We start from the raw sequence: 25109 nt of genomic DNA, 5'->3' as shown, positions 1-25109 counted from the left end.
ATATAAATCATTAATTAATTACAGCAAGCCGGTTGCGTCCGAGAAGTCCCAAACTCCGAAACGGTGAAAGGTGCAGTGAAGCAACACTGGGTAGGGGTCGATTTCTTGTTTGTCGTGGTCGTGCGTACCTCGCACATCAGCGGCTGCGAGTTCGTCGCAGTAGATTAACCGGTCTTTAAATTTCCATCGGGACTCCACAGAATCATTCTCTTTGTCACAAACTCACCGATGCGATGACCGAAAACGCGGATTCCAGAGCCGTCGTCCAATCCAGTAACGGGACAGTTTCGAATCCTACCCCCAATCAACCGGTGAGAGACTCCATTCAGTCATTTACTTAGTTCGTTTCTCCTATATATTAGCTATCGTTTACGTCGTTTCACTTTTCTTCGCTACTCATTGAAAGTAACGTTCATATACGACTCGAATACCTGTTGCTAGGCTGACTCGTTTGCTCTGGAAACAATATCCTAACGTAAAATATTCCTGCGCGATCGTAGTCAGCCTATGCGCAAAGCACTGCGCATGGTCTGAAAGCAAAATTTTCTTAGCATCTTTTCGTTATATAAAACTTCCACAATACAGAGAATGTCCCCTAAAATGACCGACTCGGACGTTTATGAGGAACGCTAGGAATTTCACTGAAGAATAATTTCTCAAGGACTCGGCACCGTTATCGCGAAGCTGTCGTCAAAATTCGGAAAATGTTCTGTTCTTTTTTTGAGAAGCTAATGACACACTGGTGCACCTGCTCGCAGAAATACGGTGACTCAATTATTGTGACGTAGTAAACGCTGCCGACCCCTCAGATACGCTGCGCTTCAAACGTCTTGTCATAAAGTATTTTTCGCGGATAAGATATCCTAAGACAGTCACTTTGCGACTTCCCTTATTCAGTTACTTGCTTTCGCAATATTTCTCCTTTCTCTTCTTTCTATCGCTTTCCGTAATTGTCCAGCTTTTCATTGTGTACGCGTTTCGACGGCATGGACCTTGGTGCTCGCGGTACCCGATCTGCGCATGCGCGACGCGTGGTGACGTAACGCAAGGACCGAAACTTTTATGGTGCAGCAGCTTGTGTCTGATTCGGGTGTTCACCCGGAGGTCGAAACCGGAATGTATTACTTGCATCAGCAGACTGCCCATGTTTTACTTTTTCTTTTTTCATTCTGTATGCGATAGGAAGCTTATAACACCTGGCATAGCACTGTGCAGGGCTCTGCATGACTACACGATTGCAGTGTGTCCTCTGTAACTAGGCCGTAAGCTTTGCGGTTTTAACCGTAAACCACCGATAAACATGTGGCAGTGTCAAAACGACAAAATCGGTCATAACCGAAAAAAGCCGATCTCTGGAAATTCTTCTGCTAAGAGAGGACTGTTTTTGTTGAAAACATCTCTTGTTGAATGTTAGTTGGGCACATACTCTTACCCAGAATCAAGCATTCTGCCAGTCCCAAATCGCTGCTTGACGTGCCCTCGCTACCCCTGCAAGGCAAACAACGACCACACAACACTAAAAAGAAATAGCATTAATAATAATAAAAGAAAAAAGCATAGACTATGGACGGTTTTATACAATGTTGAGTATGGCAGTTTTGTTTACTGAGGTGCAATGTTAAGTAAAGTACATCTAAAAAGTACTTCAAGTAAAGTACAAAGTAAATGAGACATGATGTACTTCAAGCAAAGTAGTAAGTACACTGGGTGCAATGTACATGAAGTAAACTACTGAAAAACACCATGTACAGTGCTAATCACACTTGTCTATAACGCGCGAGCGTGAGGCTTTCTCCGGGGAGCGCTAGACTGTTGGCATTCGCGGAAACTAAGCTAGTCACGTGGCACAACATGGAACGGCCCGCTCGAGGGGTGTCCTGCCCACACTATCAGCTTGATAAGCGATAAAAGTGAAGTGCTTTATGATATATCTGTTTTTATGACGGCATCGTTGATACGCCTTCATGCTTTAGTTTGTTTATAGTACGAGCAATGATGTTTGTAAAAAGCGTGCGAGCAGCCTTCCGCGTTCGCCGCCAGCTGATAGACTGGGCAGGGCACCCCTCGAGCGGGGCGTTCTATGTTGCGCCACGTGACTAGCTTAGTTTCCACGAATGCCACCAGTCTAGCGCTCCCCGGAGAAAGCCGCACGCTCGCGCGTTATAGACAAGTGTGATTAGCACTGTACTTTCAAAGTAAAGTACGAGTATTTCTACAAAATCTTTCATGATGCTTTTTCATTCCCCTATACAGTGATTTTTTAACTGGCATGCATTGCCCAGGGGTAATCAAGGGTGTATAACCTATTTTTAAAACCAGCGGTGGATACTTGATAAAGTCAAGTGACTATAGAGTAGTTATTTTCAGGAGTGGAGCTAAATTCAGAAGTCCTTCTTCTGGATTTGGCGCCGCTTGCACTCATAGAGGAATGTCCTCTCTTTAATAGAAAAAAACAACAGTGCGTGTGCAAGCAAGCTGGTGATAATTAATCATAATATGACACTTGGGATTGGGGTGTGAAAAAATGAAGGAACTTTCAAATAGAAGGAAAAGACAAAAGAGAATGTCTCAAAACATTGTGACGTTCTCCTCTGTTGTCTTTTACTTCGGCTTGAAAATTTAATTTTCCCGCACCGCAGTCTTAGGTGCTACATTATGATTAATTTTGCTCTCCAAATATTTTAAACCTCCTCGCTTGCCCTGACCGACTGAGAAGTAGCGACAGTTCAGAAAGCTTTGAGAAAGCCGCCCCCAGAACAAACGGAGCGGTGTGTCGTCTGCTCACGTTTCTGGTGAGAGTAGAATATCCCTCCCAGTATTTATTCGGAGTTGACAAAGCATCATTTCGTGATACAAATTTAACAAAACCAAACTTGTAGAATGTACTTTAAAGTCGGAAATTGTACTTTCCTCGGAAAGTACCAGAAAAAAATACTTTAGGTAAAGTACCAGTACATACTCAGAGAATGTACTTCAAGTAAAGTACAAGTTTCCCAAACCTACTTGAAGTAATACTTTAAGTACAATGTCTTCCGAACACTGCTGATGTGATGTCAGTTTCTAAGTATGCAAGATGATCTAGTGGTTCCGGCAGTGCATACTTAAATCCTCGATGTCCAAAGTTAGTATATGATTGGGGAATATGCCATGAATGTATCTGACGAGTTTGATGTACTGAATTGTGCAAACGAAAGCCAACAAGGTATAGAGAAGATTTAGAATTTACTGTTTTATGCTAGACTGATATGTTCATATCTCGCAGACGGCCGTCGAACAGAATGGCAACAACAACCAAGATGTGGACAACAATGGGCAACCCGCGGCTGCCCAACAAGCCTTCTCCTATTGGTCTGTCGCCAAGGGACTGCTGGTGCGCGCGGCCATCATCTACTTCATGACCAGCTTCTTCAGGTCGAGCCCGGCCAACCAGACCGCGACACCGGGCACGACTGGCACTGTCCCTGGAACACCCGCAGCTTCGTCCAACCTCTTCCCCAATGGCACGGTCATGGTGAGATTAACTTACTCGCGGATTGTAGATCATGCCGAAGTTGACTTGTGGATTGAAAACCAAACCATTGTTGACTTACTTGCGGATCAAGTTGAGCTGACTTGCTTGTGGATCGTCTACGTATTGGGCAGATATTGGCTTGTTGATCGGGCAGAGATAGAATTGCTTGTGGATTGTCCATTGGACAGAGATCAACTGGCTTGCAAATTGTTTATTGGGCAGAGATTGACTTCCCTGTGGATTGTCAATCAGGCCGAGATCGGCTTGCTTGTAGATTGTCTATTGGACAGAGATCGACTCGCTCGTGGTTTGTCTATTGGGTAGAAGTAGGGTGACCATATTCCTCAAGCTAGAAAACGGGAAATCCCAGTGGAAAGGGCGGGGGGTACTAAAGTTTGAGATTGGGAGAAAGAATTTAATAAGATTCTACATGTTTTGCCATATCTACATGATTCTGTGCAATATCCAGTAACTAAAAAATATTTCTTTCTACACACGCGTCTTCGCGAGAGAAAAGCTGTTTGTGGAAAGAACAGTTCTCAATTTTACACTCTGAGTAAATATTTAAAAGTACCTACGGTTATTTTTGTAAAATATACTTGTAATGAACAGGCATAGTTTCGGTTTGCTTCTACTCGCTTGGTGCCAATTTCGAAACTATGTACTCCTGCGAAAACGGGACATGATTCTATATTGGGATAAAAAGACGGGACGGCAGCAATGTACCTCAAAAACGGGACTGTCCCGGCCAAAACGGGACATCTGGTCACCCTAGGTAGAGGTTGACTGCCAGTGGATCGTCGATCGGGCCAAGATTGACTAGTTTGCTGATAGTCTATTGGTCCTGAGCTGGTGTGCGTTAAAGGGGCCCTGCAATGACTTTTTTACTGGTTTTTAATTTGCACCGAACCTGAGCATTCGCTTTATTTTAGAAGTTATAGGCAAATCAAAATTACAAAAACAAGCAAAAAATAAGGTTGTTTGACTGGCCGTGAACTTGAGGAGGGGTAGTGAGCTCAGCGGGCACTCACGGCTGCCGCACTTTGTGTCGATGGCTCGAGAGGACGCCACTAAAGCATGTTCTGGATAGGCTGTATGAAGCGGGCAGCCAGGGCGGCTCGCATTGCATTTGCTGCACGATTAAACACTAATTTGGCATGACACTTCATTGGCCACAAACGACAGCAAACACGGGGCAAAGATCAGTTCAAAACGGGAGCCACTTTGTGCTGCCATACCGTAAAACGGCCAAATGGTAAGCCAAACGTGCGCTGAAGGCCTTCGGAATGCTCGGAACCGGTCGGATCCTCGAGTCCGTAAACGACCGCAGCGCCGCCACATACATCCAAGACCTTTCTTTGCTCGCCGCTCGTCGGAGCCTGATCCCACTATTCCTTTCTAGTATGCGCCACCTTTTTTTACCGCTTGGTGGTGGGTATGTCGACGGGTCAGTTCTGTTTTCTGGACTTCATAAACTGCATTTTTTTCTTTTCTGATCTAAAATACTGAACAAAACTACCTTCATAAATAATTGAAAAGTTTCGTGCCACTTATATTTTGTATTTAGACTAAAAAGGAGCTTTTGGCGGCTCTGACCAGTAGTAAGCCCAGGACCAAAGACATCACATTTCGTGCGCTTTCGGCAACGCGGGTCGCCCTCGTAAATGGAGGAGGTTTTCGCGTCGTCCGGTTAAAATATGACGGACTGATATTTAGTTACTTTGTCCGTGTCCGCTGGCTTGCCCGAACCCCAAGAGACATGGAAACCGCAAAAAAGGTAGACACTTAAATATGATTGCAGGGCCCCTTTAAGAAGACTCTGTGAAATAGTGGCGTGTGCTTAGCTGAGTCGGCTTTGCATGTGGCTGCCACACGAAGGTATCGGGATCAAACCCTGCTGGCCCACTTTTTTCTTTTTCTTGTCTCCTGTGGAAAGTCCTTGCCTCTTCTGAAAAGTTCCAATTTGCTCTTGACTGTTATCATCTGTTCTGGTTTACATTCCTGAACATAGCCTGTGCATAGAAGGTGTGATTATGCATTCCACCGAGCCAGTCGCCCCTTTATGTTGCAAGTGCAAGCTTGCCTCATTAAATGTCTATTTTCAATTTTAAATTCATCTGCTCTCTTTTTTTTTTTTTTGTGTGTGACAAGGTTTATGCAGCCAGAGACAACGTAGCTATAGCAGTGGATAGAATTTGTGTTCAGGCCAATCTTCCTCTCTGTTTTTTTTTCACTTCTTTTGACAGCACGACGAGGTGCGGGGGAGAGGTATGCATTGGGCGTACTCTTCCCTGTGCACCCTCCAGCCAGTGGGAGGCTGACAAAATTACTCCTACCTTGACATCCCAGAGACATTGACCTCCAAATGCCAGCTGGTTTTGAGCTTACACGGGCGAGCAAATAACATTGATATGAGCTTAAAATCTGTCTCCCAAGCTAAATATTACATTCATTATTTTTTTCTTTTTGGGGGGACAGTGAATTTGGTGATATACATGGCCTCTCTGGGCTGTTTAAAAAATTGGTTCTGAGAGTGCAGTGTTTTTTCTTTTTTTTTAGAGTAACTGCCATACCTTGTATTTTTTGTGTCTTAACCGTCGGTGCATCCAGCTAAGTTTTGTGTTCTGGTTCAGGAGTTTCTGGCAAAATAAATTATTCCATCACCTGGATGCAGAAGCATCTAAAACAAACATGTCTGTTGCCATATATATATATATATCAATATATATATATATTTTTTTTTTCCAGGACATGCATGTGTACATCTCTGAAGATTCAAAGTTTGACCAGTTCAACGACCCTGGTTCCCTAGTGTGGAAGCAGACGCACATTGTTTACGGGGACTGGCAAGGAGGACCCAACGGAGATGCCACCTACACCACTAACACCAGGTTCAGGGCATCCGAGGCAGGTCGCTCTCCGTACACTTTTTCATAGCATTTTTTTCTTGAGTGTGTCCTTCAATTTTTTGCATTGGGTGTTATTTTGAAGGAATCGCAAAGTTGGCTGCTGTCTTTTTGCACAACTTGGAGAGCTCTTGTCCCTTTTAGGGACACCCTTCCTGAAAGGGAAAGGCATGGCTAAATAATGTCCTTTTTTTTGAACATCTAGTTTTAGAGAAAGTGTTCCTTTGTGTAGTGAAAATGAGGCAATTTGAGCCAACCTATTTTCTATATTATCTTCAGTGCTCTGTAAAACGTTCAGTGGCCCCTTTTCCATAGTTAAAAAAGTATTCTAAAAGATTGATTGTTTCTAGATCTGTGTTCTGTCAACTCCTATAAAAAGATATTAGTTCAGTTCTATTCATTTTAACCACCTGGATCTTTGGTCGGAGGTCTGTTTGTTCCCTGAAATACTATACACTTCTCAAATAAAAATGAAGCGTAAATATGTTTATTATATTATTTTTGTGTAGCTCGCTGTTATTGGGTTTGATATAGCCAATGGAGGCCTGCAATGCCTAGTACCGCGTCATGTAACAGGGTTACGGTTTTGTTTACGTGCATCCTTCGTTCTTCCAGAAAGTTAAAAACAACGGCACTGTCTTTCTGCACGTCTACTTTGTGCTCAGCGGTTATTCACCCGATCCAAAGGCCGGGAAGGACTACTCGCAAACTCACACGATCTACCGGAAGAAGCGTAAGTGGGGAGTTGTCGGCGAACTCCGAGATTTGAATTCATTGCTTCCCGACTTTTTTCCTTTTTGTTTCATTGGCTAACACCATTTTTACGCATTATGCATCTTGATTCGAGTAAAATGTAAGGTGTGAAACTGCTTTGTTCTCATTATGGGCCTAAACTAATATCCTCACATAATGTGAATGCTTCAAATTAATAAAATACAGTCAGTGTGCAGGCGAGCTGGTGGAAGTTTACCATGATCTACAGTAGACTCATTTATTCAAACTCCAGGGAGCCACAAACTTTGTTCGAATTATCAAAAGTTGGAATTGCCAGAAATTTCTCCAAATATGATGCAAGATAACAGTATGACTTGCTATATGAATGGCTACACATACAAAGCATATACCTGATCATTTCCTCTGCATAGGCCTACTGATCATAAGCAGGTAGGCCACACAGTTGTCATGTGCTGTTTAGACAGCACGTGACAACTGAAAACAAAAGTTTGTTCATCGGGCCAAGAAGTTGTCTAATGTCGACTATTAAGCAGGGGACACTTGAGCAATGAAAACGGGCACCGCTTGTCAGTTGTCATAGCAACTTGCACATGCATTATGACGTGGAGCTATGCCATGCCACCACGTCGTAGCGTTTGCACAAGTTGCTATGGAAACTTTTGCGTGGTGCCCATTTTCATAGCCCATGTGCACCCACTTGAGCCCCGTTGAGTGAGCTTCTCAGCAAGCACCAGTGCATTGCAGAGAAGCAACACCTCTGCAGTGCACTGAACGGAGCTGCAGGAGCAAAAAGTATGAATTGCACAAAAATGCCGTTCAGATTAAGCGACTTATCAGCAGAACTACAAAAACTTCGAAATTTGTTTGAATTCAGCAGAAGTATAAAATATCCGAGATGAATTATCACAAGACTATTGTATCTAACGTGAGACTGGGGCAGGAGAACAAAAATTTTGACAGTGGTACAGAAAGAGACATCTGTCCCTGTTTCTTTTCAATGACCCTCAAACTTTTTTACTTCTGCCCCAGTTTCGGGTTAAATAGATCATAGTATGCTTCAAATGTTGATTTTTTTTTTTTTTGTCTTGTAAGCAGTTTTTGTAGCCATTGTTTTATTGTTTAGAGCATTTGTGAGTGGATGGTCAATGATAGTCGCATGTTTCGTTTGCAGAGCTGAACAAATACAAGAAACTGAGGTACAAGCGGACACAGAACTTGCTGACCGGAGAGACCGCAGCAACGCCCGAGATGGTTGAGGTGATGTACTGATTATCGGTCGGATTGGTCAGTCATTGTTGATAAATTTACTTTAAGAGAGGACACCATAGAAGCCTAAATTGCCTCCAAGTCTAGGTCACTCAAAAAAGATGAAAGGCGTCATGTACATCGCCGCATTCCGACTCTGACCAAACTTCCTGGGGAAGTTGTGTTTTCCGATTGTTTAATTTGCTCACTTGCTAGTTCACAAGGAGTGACCTCTGACGTGTTTTTAGCTACTCTGTATACACTTGTACCCAAATCTAACCGCATTGGACAAAATTAGTTTCTGAATTGAAAGCGGACGCCATTTTACGGGCCATGTTTTATGGAATTTGTCGGCGAGTGGTATATTTGAGGCGTTTCCTTCTTAACTATTCTTACCATTGTGTCGAGCGCCCGAAATACGGCGGCTATTTTTCCTTTAAGTATGTTTGGGTTAATTGAGTCCCCAAGCTTCAAGTCCCGACCCACTGACGGATCATGCCTGTCAAGCAACATGTACTAGGACTACAGTGGGTGTTGCTGCTTGACCAGTGCTCTTGCTCTTCAGTATTTTATCAAATACAATTAATGGAGATATTGGCTGCTCTAAATTGTAGCTATTATCATTTTAAAAAGAACACCTTGCATTTATTTGGTACTCAGTTATTTATTGGCTTCGTCCCTGGAACTTTGTGCTGCTGCAGAAAACAGAGGCAATGAAGGAAGATGTACTGTCTCTCTGACACATGAACCTGACAATTAACATCATTGAGATATTGACAATGTAACCGTCTACTGCTCCATCTACACTTTTTTTTTTTACAGCGGAGCTGTTAAGAGCTAGGTTCCCCAAAATCGTGTCCGGTATGTCAACACAAACCTACCTGCACAGCTACCGCCATCTATAAGCGACGGTGGCAAGCACACAACCAGTCTGGTTGCCGCCATCACTCGTAGATGGCGCCAACCTTTCCAGCTATCATAGAAGAATGGATAGTTGAGCGCTTTGGTTGGATATCATCGTAGGAAACAGCGCGAAAAACAGACAACGGCAAAGAAGAAGCAGGCGTAACCAGCGCAGCGCTCGTCACGAGTGTTACTTCGTCCTCGTCTGTTTTGCGCGCTGTTCCCTACGCTTTGATCCGTTTGGTTTGGATTTAGGATGGGTCGGCCGCACACCCTTTTGGGGAAGGAAAACTGGCTGCGGAAGGAGCGGCGACGTACGCAGCAGCGCGAATGGGTTTGCAACTGCCGCAAAGCCGCTGATGCCTCGGCTTCCACTGCGTCCAGCGCTTCAGATTCCCTTACCAAAGAAGAGCGCACCACTCGCCTGGAAAGCCTCCGCCGAGAACAGAACCAGCGATGTAAAGGGCGCCGGCGGGCCAACGCCATGAACGACGATCGTGCCACGGAGCCGGCGTGGAGTTCAGCCAGCGTGGAGTGCAGTCGTCGCCAAGCCTCGCGCAAGCGCGAGGCCCGGCGACGACTGCACTTCACGCCGGCTGAACAGTTCCCGGGCGCGACGGCGAGGTTCCAGAGGGAGTTCGTGGAGAACCCGTTTGGCGTCACGTGCGCCATGTGCGACCGACTCTGGTTCAACGGTTGGCGGCGTGTCGGACGGGAAGAAGCAGGAACCAGGCGCGTGCGCGTTGCGGCAGTGTATCGAGTAGAGCTTCGCTGGCCTTCTTTCTTCACGAGAGTGGAAAGGCTGAACGTTTTTTATTCAAAGTTTTTTAATATTCAGCTATTTATTGACTGACGTAACCTCGTTGCGCTGCTGCAGAAAGCAGAGGCGATGAAGGAGGAAGTACTGTCCCACTGGCACCCCAACTTGACGATCAACATCATCGACGACCACACGCCGTGGACCCCAGGCCATGTTCCGATGCCCGTGGACCAGTACGTGGAGTTTGAGCCCACCACCGGGAAGTACTACCCCATCGTGTACCTCAACGACTACTGGAATCTGGTTCGAGACTACCAGGCCATCAACGAGACCACAGAGTGAGTTTCATGCTTGTAGCCAGCTAGTTTTAGGCAAAGTAAAATAAAATAAAGAATGCATTCTTTTTTTAATTTAGTTTAAATTATACTTATTTTATTTAAATCTAATTTTATTTAGGTTGCTGTAGCTAGAAAATAGTGATTTTATTATTACCATAGATGTATTTTTAAGCATGGCAGGTCGATCGACAGATTCGTGCAATTTGAGAGTGACGACGCGAAATAAACAATCACTCTAAATTGAAATTACGCTTTGATTGAGAACTTTTTTTTTATCTAAAACCTGCCGTGCTCCATTTCATTCCTTCATTTATTAATGCTGTCAGTCCGTGATTGCTGTTGCAACTAAACTTCTTAGTTTATAAAGCTTTCTTTTTTTTTCTTTCGCATTCTGATATGCTTGCAATAGGGCATTACTTTCCCAGTTGTGTTTTTCTTCCACATTTTTATTTGCATGCAGTAAGTAGGACATTGCATAACCCATGAACGAAGTGGAAGGTAGAGAGGAAGCTCAATGCTCCGATTTGCTCAAAAGAGCACCGCTTTTTGCTCGCATTTTGCTCACATTTAGCCTCATGTACATCTTTTTGCTCAATAATTTTTTGATTTAGATACTACCTAAACAAATGAACATAAAAGCATGAAAGAATAGTGCAACGGTAAATTAAAAAAATATTTTTGTGGTCATTTTTGCGTGAAAGGTTTAATATAAATCATTGTAGTAAAAGTGGTCTGATTTAAATCACAATTTAAATCCAGATTTTTGTTTTCCATCCTGGTAGGAAGTAATCGGCTATTAGTACTTGGCTAGCACTAGCCGACGTGTAGTACGGGGGCTACTGTTGAGACCAGTCCCAATGAAGTCAACGGGCATCGAAAATCACTTCGCTATTTTGTTATAATTGACTTCGGTTGTAATGAAGTGCAAAAGGGAATGGGAAATCGTGATCGCTTCGCTGTAGCCTCTATTTCGTTATAACCGACTTTGTTATAACTCGTCTCGACTGTAGTAGCAGCCAACTAGTAGTAGCCAGCTACAGTCGCAATCACTAAGCCCAGTGATGCACCCAAGTTGCAGAAGGGTTTGTGTACCGGTTATGATTCCTGCACTGTGAGGTACTTTGCCGGAGTAAAGTCTTCCCCAAGTCTGGCAACTTGCAATGGGGGAAGGCTGGCGATTATCTCCATGGCCTGGTGATAGTTAGAGAAACGCATTGGCTTGAAGGGGGAAAATCGTGTTTTTGTCATTGTCTTTAGGTTAGGTGGCGCAAGCTACTGCCCGGTATAAAGGGTACAGCCGTTATTATCCATCCATCCATCCATCTTCAAGAGCGAGTTTTAAGTTGGAAACTCGGCTTTTAGGAAGTTTTGCAGCAGCAACCAAACATCTGACAAAGCCTTGGAGTGTTATCAAATAGAACTGATGACCATTTACTTCCCTATAACAAAAAGACCCCATAAACTGGCCTACCCTAAAATAGCGTGAGGGTGTTGCGGTAGGAGATAAGAAAAGACCGACGCTTTGATGGCTGGTCAAATATTGCATTCAGAGTCTGCACTACCTACTATGTGTTATTTGAGGCTCACATTTGGGGGGGTATACGCATAAGGTTTTTTCCACAGCATTCAGCCTGATCCTGTATTCATTATATCAAAGGTTATTTTTATGAACAGATTAACATTTGCTACATATGACAAGCCTCGTTCAAAATATAGAGATTTCTCTGTTCTGTTATGCTGATACCGTAGCATGTTGTAGCGGTCTCGTTGTGCGGCATCCAACTGGTTTGGTCCCTCTGGTGTTGTTCTTCGCCGTAGGTGGTTGGACCTTCAGCTGACCTTCCAGCCCCTGAGCATGTTCCGGTGGCAGCTGTACGTTGCCCAGGGCATGCGGTCGCTCTCCCTCTTTGGCCAAGACCTGATGGAGGAGAGTGAGGAGGACAAGGACTCCCTGAAGGAGGCCTTCCTCGAGACCTCCCCGTACCTGCTGGCCGTCACCGTGGCAGTCTCCCTGCTCCACTCGGTCTTCGAGTTCCTCGCCTTCAAGAGCGGTGAGGGCTTAGTGCATAGGGAGGTGGGGAACAAGGAAAGATGATGAGGTTGGATGTGCAGTGGAAATTGGGGAACTAGGGATATAGGGAACAAGAGAAGATGGGCAGTTGAATGAAGGAATGTGTACAGATGAAATTGGGAACTAGGGAATAAAGAAGTACATGCGGATGAAATGAGGAATTATGGAGTAAGGGAGGAGCTGCATGTGAAATAATGAATAAGAGAGGGTGTGCACATGTATTGGGGAAAGAGGAAGGGTGTCAGGTGAAATGGGGAACAAGAGATTAAGGATGGAGATGTAGATGAAATGGAGAACTAGGAAGTAGAGGAGGTTGTGCATATGGATTGTGGTGAGGGTTAGACGAATGCCATTTTCATTGCATATTTATCAGAGTCGGCGGAACATTAGATGAGATAACCGTTATGATGAACAGGTTACTTAACTATAATCCATTAATTAACTTTTTAATTATTGGTTTTACGGGTCATGCTACAGTTGCAGTATTGATGGCAATTACCATTAGAGGCCAGTCCAATTAAAAGAAGTTGCAAAAACATAATGGTTTTTAAGATAGTAATTATAATACATTTTCAAGTTTTATATCCCGATTTAAAAAGTTTGTGCAAGGGGCGCACCGGAAGTTCTGCCAACAATGAAGCTTAGAAGAGTGACAGTCCTTTCAATCATGTGGTCACTACCTCGGCAGTGTGTCCTTAATGTTTACGCAGATGACACAAGTAGGAAATTCACATTACATTGAGCCTGCATAAGTTATTTATTATTCGTTTACAATACTGATAAGCCTTCTAAATTGTCTCAGGAGTTTTTTTTTTTTTTTTTTAAGTTGGGAATAGAAGAACAAGAACTGTACAGCAACCATTCGCCACAAATACAATCATCACTCGTGTGATTTCCCGGCTAAACACGAATTTCCACAAAATTATCATCATCACAATGCTCATGGACAAAATTACTGTATAAACTGAATATAGGTCGACCTCCTAATTTACAAGTTGCAAAAAGCGAAAAGAAAGGGTTTTATGGCAAAAACAATGCAACCTTACCTTGGTAACAAAATTGGCCAAGTGTACGAAAGGACGAAAAACATGACACATTTATTTAATTGCTTCTCACGCAATAAAACAGGAAGTGTGGGAGCGTTACTACTCAGATTCTTCAGAACCCTCGTCTGACGAGGAGTTCACTACGGCAATTCAAAGGGACGATGCCGACCCTTTGAATTGCACCCTCGAGGGCCGGGGGGCACGAGCGACCTCAAAGGGTTTCATATGGATGCACTCCGACGTCACAAATCCCGAATAAAATTTGCCACCTTTGTTTCCAATCCGGGGTACACCGCAGCCCTTACACGAAGTGAAGTTTTCGTCGCCTTGGCTGCACGCCGCCAGTTTTTGTCTCTGGCCTCGCCAGTACCGATACCCCGAACTCTCGTTGCGCTGCAAAATTCCTGTGGATCTCTGCATAGGCGATTGCCTTCTTCATGAAGGCTACCGTGAAATGTCTTCTACTTCCGCTCATTATCACTCCGGGAGCGGCAACAGAATAGATGTAACCAACTGAGGAGCACAAGTGAAAGTGAATCATGACAAGCGGACGAATGCTAGGCAGTTGCAAAGAAAAACAAGATGGCGGCTTCAGCCACCCAGTGTTACGAGATTATTTTTGGTTTTCCGCTAATGACCGCTGATATATAAGACGACAGTCAAATTTTTCAGATCCATTTTCAAAAATGAATTTGACCTATATTCTGGTTTATACGGTATCACCATCCCCAAAGATAGGCCAGTTCTGGAGAACTAGCGCGTCTTTGAATAAAAGTGAAGCCGTTTGCAATATCCGTGAAATCCGACATTTGCAACTCTCCCTCTGAGCCCTTCCCCTTGTCCCATTGCAGACATCCAGTTCTGGCGCAACCGCAAGTCCCTGGAAGGCCTCTCGGTGCGTTCGGTGTTTTTCAACGTGTTCCAGTCGGCCGTGGTGCTGCTCTACATCCTGGACAATGACACCAACACCCTGGTGCGGCTCTCGGTCTTTGTGGGGCTCCTCATCGACATCTGGAAGATCCACAAGGTGGTCAACATCTCCCTGGACAGGGAGAACCGACTGCTCGGCATCTTCCCTAGGGTGCGCATGGCCGACAAGACCACCTACGTCGACTCGTCCACCCGCGAGTACGACACGGTGAGTGGACGGAAAAAGCACGTCGTCTGCTAATTGGGTCGCTGCCCCCACAACTAAGGTAACTTGGAAGGAGCTTGAATTGGAATTTTTTTTAAGCTCCTTCTTCACTAAAATTTGATTTTGTAGAAATGCCTGGTCCGTCCAGAATTAGAATATGGATCATCAGTATGGGATCCTGGCCATCAAAATCCGATCACCACATTGGAAGCCATTAAAAACCGGGCGACTCGTTTAATCTCGACTAATTATCGTCGTACAGTGAGCGTAACTAACATAAAAGCAACCTTAGCATCACCCGCTTTGTTTTCCTGCCCTTAAAAATGCTCTTCCGTGTTTATTCCACGAGCTTTCTCGTCGTAACCCGTTCCTCCGCTAGAAACTCATCCTTGAACCGTCTCATCACTCGGCTCGTCTCGACGACTCTTGTAAGGTTGGCGTACCGAGAGTTAACACTATCAACGTTTCATTTACACGTCGAACACTGCACACGACCGGAACCTTCTTCCCACCCGATTTGCTGCATTGAGGGATGCTGTTCTTTTTAGATACTCTTAATATCAGCTCCCTTAGCCGACTTAGTTAGCTTTTTTTTTTTTTTTTTTTTTGTGCATTCATTTTATTTTGCAATGTACTTTGTATCTTGAATATAAACAAATTGCGTATGCCGGAGCCTCAATTACGTTTTTTTCTAAACTTCCTTTAGAAGCTAGGGACGTACATAACATGAAGAAACCAATCTGTCTGTTTAAATGACTCGATTAAAGGCGATATTGAACCACGGTGGCTAGAACACGTCTCGGACTGGTGTGCTTGGCGTCCTATACTGCCCGCGCATCTAAACTGGTCCCGAAGTGGCAACAAACAACGTCGGAGGAACCGGAGTGTTGTGCTGCCGGTTGTTGCAGTCCCGGCGGTTGGACGTAGAAGTTCCGGCAAAAAGTATGAGCGAACGCGAGTGTCGCCGTAGTCGCGGCGTCTTGGCTCCTGGCTGCCGATACTTCCGTGGGCTGTCGAGCCGGAGGTAGACCTGTGGCTCAACACCGCCAGGATTGTGGCACGCAACAGGACGACGCTTCCGCCACATTGTGGGGCGGAAATTCAGGGACCACTTTTGAGGACGCAGTAAACAAACGAGTCGGGGATGCATTTCAGGCGCCGTACAATAACTGGGATCCCGAAGGGGAGCGTCTATAAACTGACCAGTTGTAGTGGCCCGCACTTCAGTTCAAAGAATGATCTAGGATTGTGAGAATATTCGAATTTTCTGCTTGTAGTTTCAAATAACGTGCTATTTGACATTCACTTTGAGATGAACCGCCATGTTTGTATTTTTACATCAACGCTGTTATGCGCTAGGATATGGGGAAAAATGTGTCCGCAGATGCTGACAGAAAACTCCCCATTGGTCGTGGCAAGTATGAATAAATACAAAAAAAAAAAAAATGGGGCAACCAACATGAGTCAGGTTTCCTTGGCATTATTAGATAGTGAGGTCCTGATCCCTTGTTATCATCTCTAGGCATCGTCCTCGAGGTAGTCCTAGAAGTCCTCGTAGTCGTCCTCTAGGTGTCGTCCTTGTGGTTATCTTCGAGGTCTTCCTCGAGGTCGTCCTTGAGGTCGTCCTAGACGACGTCCTCTATGCGTCGTCCTCGAAGTCGTTTTAGGCGTCATCCTCTAGGCATTGTCCTAGACGTCGTAAATGAAAGCATCGCTGGTCCTCCATCTTTATGTGAAGTGGAAGGGCTCTACAATTTTTTTAAGTGCAGATTGTGGCAAGTTGCCCCCTTTGAGCGCACTTCCCTACCGAGCCCCGGTGTACTGTGGAGAAGCAATGCCAATGCCCGCGGGGCTTGCTTTCATGGGTGCTGCTTCTCCACAGCGCAGCGGGGTCTCGCTGAGGAGCGCGTTCAACAGGGCTAACTTGCCGTGATCAACGCTTCGAAAACTACAAACTTCACATGATTGTATGTTAGGCAGAAGATGCCCTGACAACCTCTATTAATCATACGTGATTGTCTTTTTAATTTTTTTCCTTCACATTCGGGAGTGAAGAAGAAAACATGTTTGCATATCGCAAGATATATAAATTCCCTTGATTAGGTATAGCTGGACGTCTCTATAGGTCTAATTGTACGTTAAATAAATCATTTAATTGCCATCTCAATGTAGGCATTGGACTTTCTGAGGCCACAGTCCATATAGTTAGATTAAAATTAACTTGGCCATGAAACGCTCCACTGAAAACTTTGGGAACAATCTTCACGAGTTCAGCTAAGTTTTCGTTTAAGCATGGTGCAGTAGTGAAAAAACTTAAGAAACTATTTGATATTTTAATCGAAAATATTTTGCAAAAACCGCTATTCACTTTGAACTCCAAATCCGCTATTTCCATGAATCTAAGTGACACTATTCTTTTTAGATACGAAGAAACTAAAACGAATTTGAGAACAGCCAACATTATGTGCCCAAACCGTATGCACCGACCTCATCGATGTCTGGCGTCGTGGTGCACTCAGTCACCGGTTGTGCGTTTTCTCGCCTGCGTACCTGTGCAGATGGCCTTCAAGTACCTGTCGTGGGCACTGTTTCCCCTCCTGGCAGCGTACTGCGTGTACTCCCTCATGTACCTGGAGCACAAGAGCTGGTACTCCTGGGTGCTGGGGGTCATGTATGGATTCCTGCTGACGTTCGGTGAGCCTCTCAGCCTGTGGCTCCATGTAGTGTATGTCGCTGCAGTTGCACAGGCTAGTTTCGTCGATTTTGCGGTACAATTGACCGTGTTTGCACCGTGGCCCATGTTGGCCCATGTGGGTTGACAGCAAAATTATAAAGATCTTTGCGTGCAATCCTAATGATTGTGTAACTATTGATTACTGCATGTCTGCGTACTTGCTTTGCGTCTGTGCTTTGTTGTAACACAGAATCTGTTATAGGGCTGGGTTTTATGAAAAAAAAAAAGTGACATGCTTGGCCGACACACAGGTCATGCAACCTGATGATGTCATGTTTGGGTGTCATGATATGATGTCACGTGAATCATGATGTCACATGACTGCGATGTCACACACATAGGGCATCTGCCCAGCTCATTCGCAACAATTAATTGCCCTATTACTAAGGTGATAGACTCTTTTGGAAGTGCTACGTTGGTCACTGTGCAAGTCATCCTACACATCAGTCACTATCAGTCAATGAACCAAGCACACTCCTCTGTGAAAGATGAGTCAGCAGAGCCGTAGGCCTTAAGCAGACACAACGATGGCGCGCAACATTTTCAAGGCGAAGTAGTAGCGTGCCAACCTGCGGTGCCACTGTCGATGCAGGCTTCATTATGATGACACCCCAGCTGTTCATCAACTACAAGCTCAAGTCGGTGGCCCACCTGCCCTGGCGCATGCTGACCTACAAGTTCCTCAACACCTTCATAGACGACATCTTCGCCTTCGTCATCAAGATGCCCACCATGTACCGGCTGGGCTGCTTCAGGGATGGTGAGTGGCGCCACATACCGTGCGGTAATGGAAGTAGAATCGTTACGGTAACCTAGATGTTGGGCATACACCGTAGAATCCCTATTAAACGCCCACCCACAATGAAGAGATAAACGGTTAAAAATATGGGTAGGCAATCTGGGGACTTGCTCAAAGCACCAAGCACGTGTTAGCCTGCGCTCATTCTGCGGAAAAACGTTCCAAAACCGATGTCTCGTATCTCGCTCTTGTAGCTTCGGCTACAGTCTTGGCAAAGGAACAATGTGAACTGCATAATGCAGGAATGCAGGCATGGAAAATATGCATTCCACAGTCTGCATTAAGCACACAGGTACTCGCTACTAGTTCCCAAGTCACGGGAACCGATGCTGCAAGTCGCGGATACAGTAGGTTCGCATTTCACGGTGCAAAAAACATGCGGGACCCTGCCACGAACTCGCACATCACAGGCATCACCCGCGCAGATCGCGGACATGGTAAACTCCGGTTTCGTGGTGGAATAAATGTGCGAGAACACCTGCTATAAACTCGCTCGTCACAGGTTCGTCACATTCTAAAACTTGAGAAGTTTTAGAATAACATACGCAATTTTAGCGCTAAATTTAGCGCTTGCGTTAGCGCATGGCACGAAAAGGTGTTTCGGAATAGCGTTTCTCCGCTGCGACAGAAAACCCCAAGCATCTCGTGCCTGCAGCGCCACCAAGATAGTGACAATTTTTATTTCACGTGCGAAATGCTGCAACTTGAGAAAAAAGTGTTTTGGTTCAGAGTAACATTTTAGACTCGTTTTTTCTTGCCAGGGCCAGCGATATAAAAGGAAATAACCGAAATTTAGATGCCAATCCCATGCATTCTACCGGACGAATGAATGAAAATGGCGGCCCTCCGTGCCCAGCTGGGAGCAGCCGGAAGTTCACGCGCATGCGCTTGCGCCTCTCGCTCCGCGCCGCCGGCTGATTGGCTCACTTGGGAAGGGGGCATTACGGCGCGGGATGATAAACTGGTCGTACTCTCCCATATATGGCTCTGCGCTGCCTCGGCAAGCGAGGTCTTGCATACCGACCTTCGCATACCGTACCTTTGCTGAGAAACGTTTGCGCGTCGCATGCAGCGAGTTGCCGGCGATGGTTGCCCACCTTGCTGGGTCTTCCAAACCGTTTATAAAGTGCACCTCCCGTAACAGCGCAATGTCGTCCTGTATCGAAAATCGCAGTCGCGAGGGTGCCGCGATCATGCTCACGACGACCGCCGAAGCAGCGCCAGCCGCCGCAGCTGCTGCGGTCCTGGTAGCCACCATTTTCCAACTGTGCTAGTCTTGGCTTTAGCCAACTTCTCGTCACGAATCCTCCTTGGAGGAATGCAGAAACTCTTTGCATGCGCGCGCAACTTATAAAAAATAGCGTACACTAAAACACCACACGCAAAACGTGGTTAGCGTTTGGCGCGCGCGCAGTGACAACAATGCCATTGTTTGCGTACGCGAAGCTTTAGTGTGCACTGTTCTAAGGCTGCCTATCAGTGTTTAGCTAAAAAAAAAAAAAATGGGATGGGCCATTTTTCGGCGGAGGACTTTTTACACAAGAAATTACAGCATACCTGCCAACCTGTGGACTTCCAAATTCGTAAAAGTCCCGCAGCCGCGGGGGGGGGGGGGGGTACGCGAAGCGATGTGCAGCTTAATGTCAGCCTGGCCAGCGCGCGAAACGCTTACATCACACGTGCACGTGCTCCAAAATCCGAACTTCTCTCGCTTTTTGGGCGGCACGAAGCACAGAAATTTCGACGTGCAGGACTTCAGGAACACCCGAAAGTACCTCTTTTGAGGTTTTGAGTTCAGCATTGCGCCGCGAAGCCAAAGTGACCAGGAGAATGCTACAGTTACACGTGCAACAAACACAGACGCCGTACTTCTCGCCTCGAAACTGACCGAAACAACGAGTCCCAACAACGTCTGAACACGCCGAACCAACGTGCACCCCTGCACCGCCGAACATACGAACAGAGGCTTTGAGCTTTGGATTGGCTTTCGATCCGTGGCCACTGGATAGACGGATAGTAAAAACCACGACCCTGCTGTGGACGGTACCTATCGTCCTCTTGTGGCAGTGAAGCTACCGCCAACAACGGAGTTACAAGACAAAAAGAAAAAAAAAAAAATTAAAAAATATATTTTTCGTAAGATTTGAAGCAAGATTCGTAAAATCGTAAAATTAGTCTCAATTCGTACATTTTACGAAAAATTCGGAAGAGTTGGCAGGTATGTTACAGTAACGACATGCCGTTTTTTTCTTTCTCTCCGCAGACATTGTCTTCCTAATATTCCTCTACCAGCGCTGGATCTACCGGGTCGACCCCACCAGAGTCAACGAGTTTGGCACGAGCGCCGTGGACAACGATGGTGCGACGACGTCCGACCAAGCGAACGGCGACCTGCCGTCGTCGTCCGGAGACCAGCCGCTGCCGCTGGCAGACTCTCCAAAGCCGGCGGAGCTGAAAAAGACGGAGTGACAAACCCCCTGTGAATTTACTTTTCTTTTTGTCTCTTTCCCTACCAAAGTTCTCTTTATTGACGTCTTCATCTTGCATGGTTTTTGTCCAAGACTGCTCTGTCCGGAACGGCGTCATTAGACGTCTTATTTGGAGGCCTCCCCGGCTTGGACAGTTTCGTCTGCTGCTACGGTTTCATGGAAGACGTTGTCTCGAAACGTCTCGCCTTGGGCGGTTTTGTTGGAAGATGTCATTGTTCAGCACAGATTAGTCGTGCGTAGCTGCCTCGGACTGGTTTGTGAAGAGAAAGGTGCAGTTTTGGCAGACGGTGTTCTTTGTCCGAAACGCTTTGTCTCCTTCGATTTCATAGAAAACATTTTCTTTTTGTGTCTCAAACATGCTTCGTCTATTCATTGATCGAAGGCATTCTTCATGATCTTGTTAGAAACAGCCATCTTTTTTGTTGAAAATGTCATTGTTGTTGTTTTTCTCCGATAAGCTTTGTTTAACAAGGATTTTTCCAGACAGTGTTACCTTAGTCAAGCATTTTTTAAGCAAGAGCATCTCCAGTTATGTAGCTGGAAGCAGTTTCTTTTTGTCGTGTGCTTGGAAACATGTTTGAACATCTTGTGAAAGTGACTACATCTCCTCTGTTGAAGACAGCTTTGCCTTCGACTTCTTAAACCTTCTTATGTGGCAGGGTCAGTGTCGGCGACTTCAACTGTAATGGACTGTAAAGACGGATGTTGTGAAAAACTTGTGTGGTTAATCTTGTTGAAAACTTGAAAAGCCGTTTCAGATGTTGCAGCAAGGAAAGGTGCAACAAAAAAAGGAAGGCAACGATTTCTAGCGATTGTTTTTGAACACCTTGGGGTGTAGTTTTTTTTTTTTTTTTGATGTTGTGTTGGTGGCCAAACTTAGTGTAATGGAGCTACTATAATTATTTCAGGACTGTGATGTCTGGTATTGCTACACCTTGTGCATGAACTGGATGCTGAACAGCGCTGCGCTTGTTTGGCTTGTGCCCCCAAATTGCAGCTCATTCCGAGAAAACTATCAGCCATTTTTTTGTACGAGAAATTGCAGGATATGTACTAGCAAACGATAGAAACACAAAGACCGGATCAAATGAAAATCAATTTGTGCACAATTTCTTTTTTTTTTTTTGTAGTTCAAAAGTTTTTTAAATGCACCACACAAGTGTAAAAATAAGATTATCCGATTTTCCTTTTCTTTTATATACATATTTTTTCCAGAGACCTTGAATTACAGCATCCCTTCGTTGTACAGAAAATTGAAGATGTATAGTGTAAAGAACTTGTGAAAATCGAAGCTATGTACGTATATTGACCTAAAAATACACCATTTCAGATCTTTTTTTTTTTTTTTTTTTTAACGTTTACCAGAGATGACATGCATAATAAACAAACTTTATTTGAAGAACTCGTTCATTGTTCCATTTGGCAGTTATGCCACAGTTTGGACACAAAGTAGTGTAAAAAAGCATAAAAGAATACTGAAACAAAATACCTCTAAAGACCGCAGACTTTGTTGGTACCTATAACACAGTTGCGTCAAGACTGCTTGCGTGGAGCTGCTGCTATGGCAACCCTGACGACGAGGCAACTGCACTGCACGGAACAACACAGTCGACGCAACTCTGTCAACGAGCCTATACTTTCCAATTTGCTACAGCAAACTGGAACCAAATTTGGAGCCCGCAGATGCAATACAAAGTACTGCATCTGCGGGCATACCGTGGCTTTGTTCGAAGAAATCTTATTGCCTGTGAAATGAATGCTGCTCATTGCAGCGTACACTGCAAGCAAAACATGTCTGAGCACTTCAAGACTAGCATGGCAGTATCCCAATGTCACTTTCAGCACGTCTTCACAACATAGCGGATGAAACAAAAAAAAATCTACTCTTGACTCGATACCCGTGGAAGCAGGTGCAGTGTGGCAAGATGGTTTCAAATACAGACGTTGCTTTAAGTAGTTTTTGAGTCTAAATAAAATACAAGTAGATGGGATTAAAGTTAGCTCGTCAACTGCTATGAGAATGTCGGGGAGGAGCTTTGGTTGCTCCACCTCCAGTGCAGGCTTCCTTCGACGATGCTTTGGCTTCTTAAGCTGCGTGGCCAGGCGTTCAAAAGATGCCCTGTTCTCAGCCCGTCGGTGATTATGCGGAGTGCAAGTTCGTCTGCTTCTTTTGCAGAGGTTGCATTGATGTCGGAACGTTAAACTCTAATTGGCTCCGATGGAGGGACGGTGGGGAGAACCCTATGCTAGCCACCCTGAGATCTACTCCCTATCCTTCCAATCGGAGCTCGGTGTTCTGACGTCGATGCAATCCCTGCTCAAGAAGCAGATGAACTTTCGCTCCGCATAGGATTAAAGACTACGCCGAAATGAGTGCCTTGGGTTACGAATGATAGTCTCGTGTTTGCGGACTACCTATGCTAAAAAAGGAGCTTGAAAAACTGTCAGAATTGGAATACCTATTATGAGGGCACTGGGTATATGGCGACGTGCCAAACTCGTGGCTACCTGCTACGAGTTTGCCCACTCGCGTCACATTTCCTCGTACGTCGAGATCAAAAACACAACATGATCCGAAAATATTTTGAGTTGCGTCACAGAGTTCCCGTCGACACCAAGGTCGCCCATAATGAGAATTCAATGCAAGCTTTCAGAGTGACGAAAAATATATAGAAGCAAGGGCAAACCAGAGTTCAAACACCAGTTTTTTGGCTGCTTGACTCAGCTTGGTTTGGCTCTGTATGTTTTCTTCAGGGAAAACGCAACACTGGAGAAAGAACTGAGTACAAGGAGTTAAATGCCAGTGTTTCAACTGCTCGGCTTGGCTCGACACATATCCAGGTAAAATGCAACGCTGGGGATGCGATAAAAGAACTAAAAAGAGACCAGTAAAGTTCTCTTCCCCATCAAAGCAGCCAAACTCTAGAATTCACGTCACTTGTACCCAATGCTGTGCTGCCGGAACACTTTGTAGCCAAATGTTGCCCGAACTTGGCGACGTTTCCGCCGAGTTCGGGGAATGACGGGAAAGTGAGTGACGAGGGGCTGTTCCAGGATCCGTCGGACACATAGATGCCCAAATCCCCACAAAGGGACGACATGCTCCCTAGTTTGTCCCCGGGTGCCGGATGGGTCTCCTTGGTGTCCCTAGGTTCTTCCCTAGCTGGCAGAAACTTGGAATCAGGCTTCCAGGATGCTGGAGCGGCGGAACTCGTGGACTTTGTGTCCCTCTGCACCTCCATGAGCTTCACCTGTGGTGCGGACGGCAGAACCCGGTTAGGGCAAGGACACGGCGAAAGTAAAAGCAGAGTCTTTCGAGGTGCCACAGTCGGTAGGGGAATGTTACGAACTAGGGTGTACAGATCGAAAATATAATAAAAATTTATATAAATAATGAATGGAGTGCATTAAAACTTTTCACAGAGGTGTCTTTAGGTAGTACAGTGCAATCCACCTATAACAATGAGAAAACCCGAAAATTCAATCTTTCTAACTGATTCGTTTCTAGTTCAAAAACTCTAGAAACTGATCGTTACAAGCAGGACATTGTTATATATGTGGTGTCGTTACAAGTGGATTGCACTGTATTTGTTACGCCCAAATTTCATGAGTGGGTTTCAGAGAAAAAATAAAGCCTAGAATATCCTGCTTTTTTCCTATGCACAGGAGGGCCTATTATTGGGAGCAAAGCCTTAAGTTACCTTCATTGCCAACTGGGTCGTCTCCAAACGTGCCCGCCGTTGACTTGAGAAAGTTTGTTCTCGTTTTTTTACAGGAAGAGAACTCTGCTTTGAAATTTCACAAGGAAACGCACCACCTCAATGTGCATTCCATGAAAGTTTGAGCTTCCTATGTGAAGACAACGATTTTCCCAACTCGTTTTACAGTGCAAGATCCACTGGGAACATTCTGCATATATAGGTGCAACTTATGCAATAAGCTCTCACTTGAGTGAATGTCGGTTTAACAAATATCTCAGAATAGCGAACTTCGAAAAATCCCCGGCGGTTTTCCTATGCACTCTATGCAAAACTGTTGCAGTTAAACGAATTTCGGAATAGCGAATATTTCAGTTCAGCGAACTTGATCAATGGACCCAGGATTATGTTTGCAATCAGTTCAACGAAGCTTTGTGCCCTGCAGTGCAGGCGTAGCCGACGCCGCGTCTGCAGCAGCGGCAGCGTAACATTGCTGGCGTTTACAGCGTTGCCGAGGCAAAGCAGCGGTGCTGTAGACAAGAACCAACCATATGGTGTGTGTTTTTTCTTAGTCATCAATTCCATTCGGCCATCTTAGTTTTGGGTAACAACAGCAGGATGGCAGTTTGAGCGCCCACCTTCGTAATGAGTACGACAAAACGGAAGGAGTTGTCTCTATCAGACAAGCTCAAAATCCTTCAGCGTCTGAACAACGGTCAAAGGCAAGCGGACGTTGCGA

The 25109-nt window shown here is 45.2% G+C and overlaps 2 protein-coding genes across 3 annotated transcripts in view; one reads left to right on the top strand and one right to left on the bottom strand.

The window, feature by feature from the left end:
- Positions 1–66: 66 nt before the first annotated feature.
- On the top strand, positions 67–21796 carry LOC8029845 (cleft lip and palate transmembrane protein 1 homolog). Its single transcript, XM_029966779.3, has 11 exons — positions 67–311; positions 3263–3511; positions 6260–6418; positions 7033–7150; positions 8324–8409; positions 10178–10398; positions 12217–12449; positions 14367–14653; positions 17209–17344; positions 17977–18144; positions 20447–21796. The coding sequence occupies exons 1-11, from the start codon at positions 234–236 to the stop codon at positions 20650–20652; spliced, it is 1941 nt and encodes a 646-aa protein (XP_029822639.2). The 5' UTR covers positions 67–233; the 3' UTR covers positions 20653–21796.
- A 253-nt stretch (positions 21797–22049) lies between these two features.
- The window catches only part of LOC8029846 (glutamine-dependent NAD(+) synthetase), a 30448-nt gene continuing 27388 nt past the window's right edge, over positions 22050–25109 (bottom strand). For both annotated transcript variants that reach the window (XM_029966777.4, XM_029966778.4), the window contains one exon: positions 22050–23923. In XM_029966777.4, the coding sequence (XP_029822637.2) occupies positions 23579–23923 (345 nt within the window). In that variant the 3' untranslated portion in view covers positions 22050–23578. The remainder of the gene's footprint in view (positions 23924–25109) is intronic.

Source organism: Ixodes scapularis, unplaced genomic scaffold (assembly GCF_016920785.2).
Source record: "Ixodes scapularis isolate PalLabHiFi unplaced genomic scaffold, ASM1692078v2 PGA_scaffold4__175_contigs__length_147842914, whole genome shotgun sequence".
NCBI classification, from domain to species: Eukaryota; Metazoa; Arthropoda; class Arachnida; order Ixodida; family Ixodidae; genus Ixodes; species Ixodes scapularis.
The sequence above is the reverse complement of the archived record's forward strand: the minus strand, read 5'-3'. Positions and strand labels throughout refer to the sequence as shown.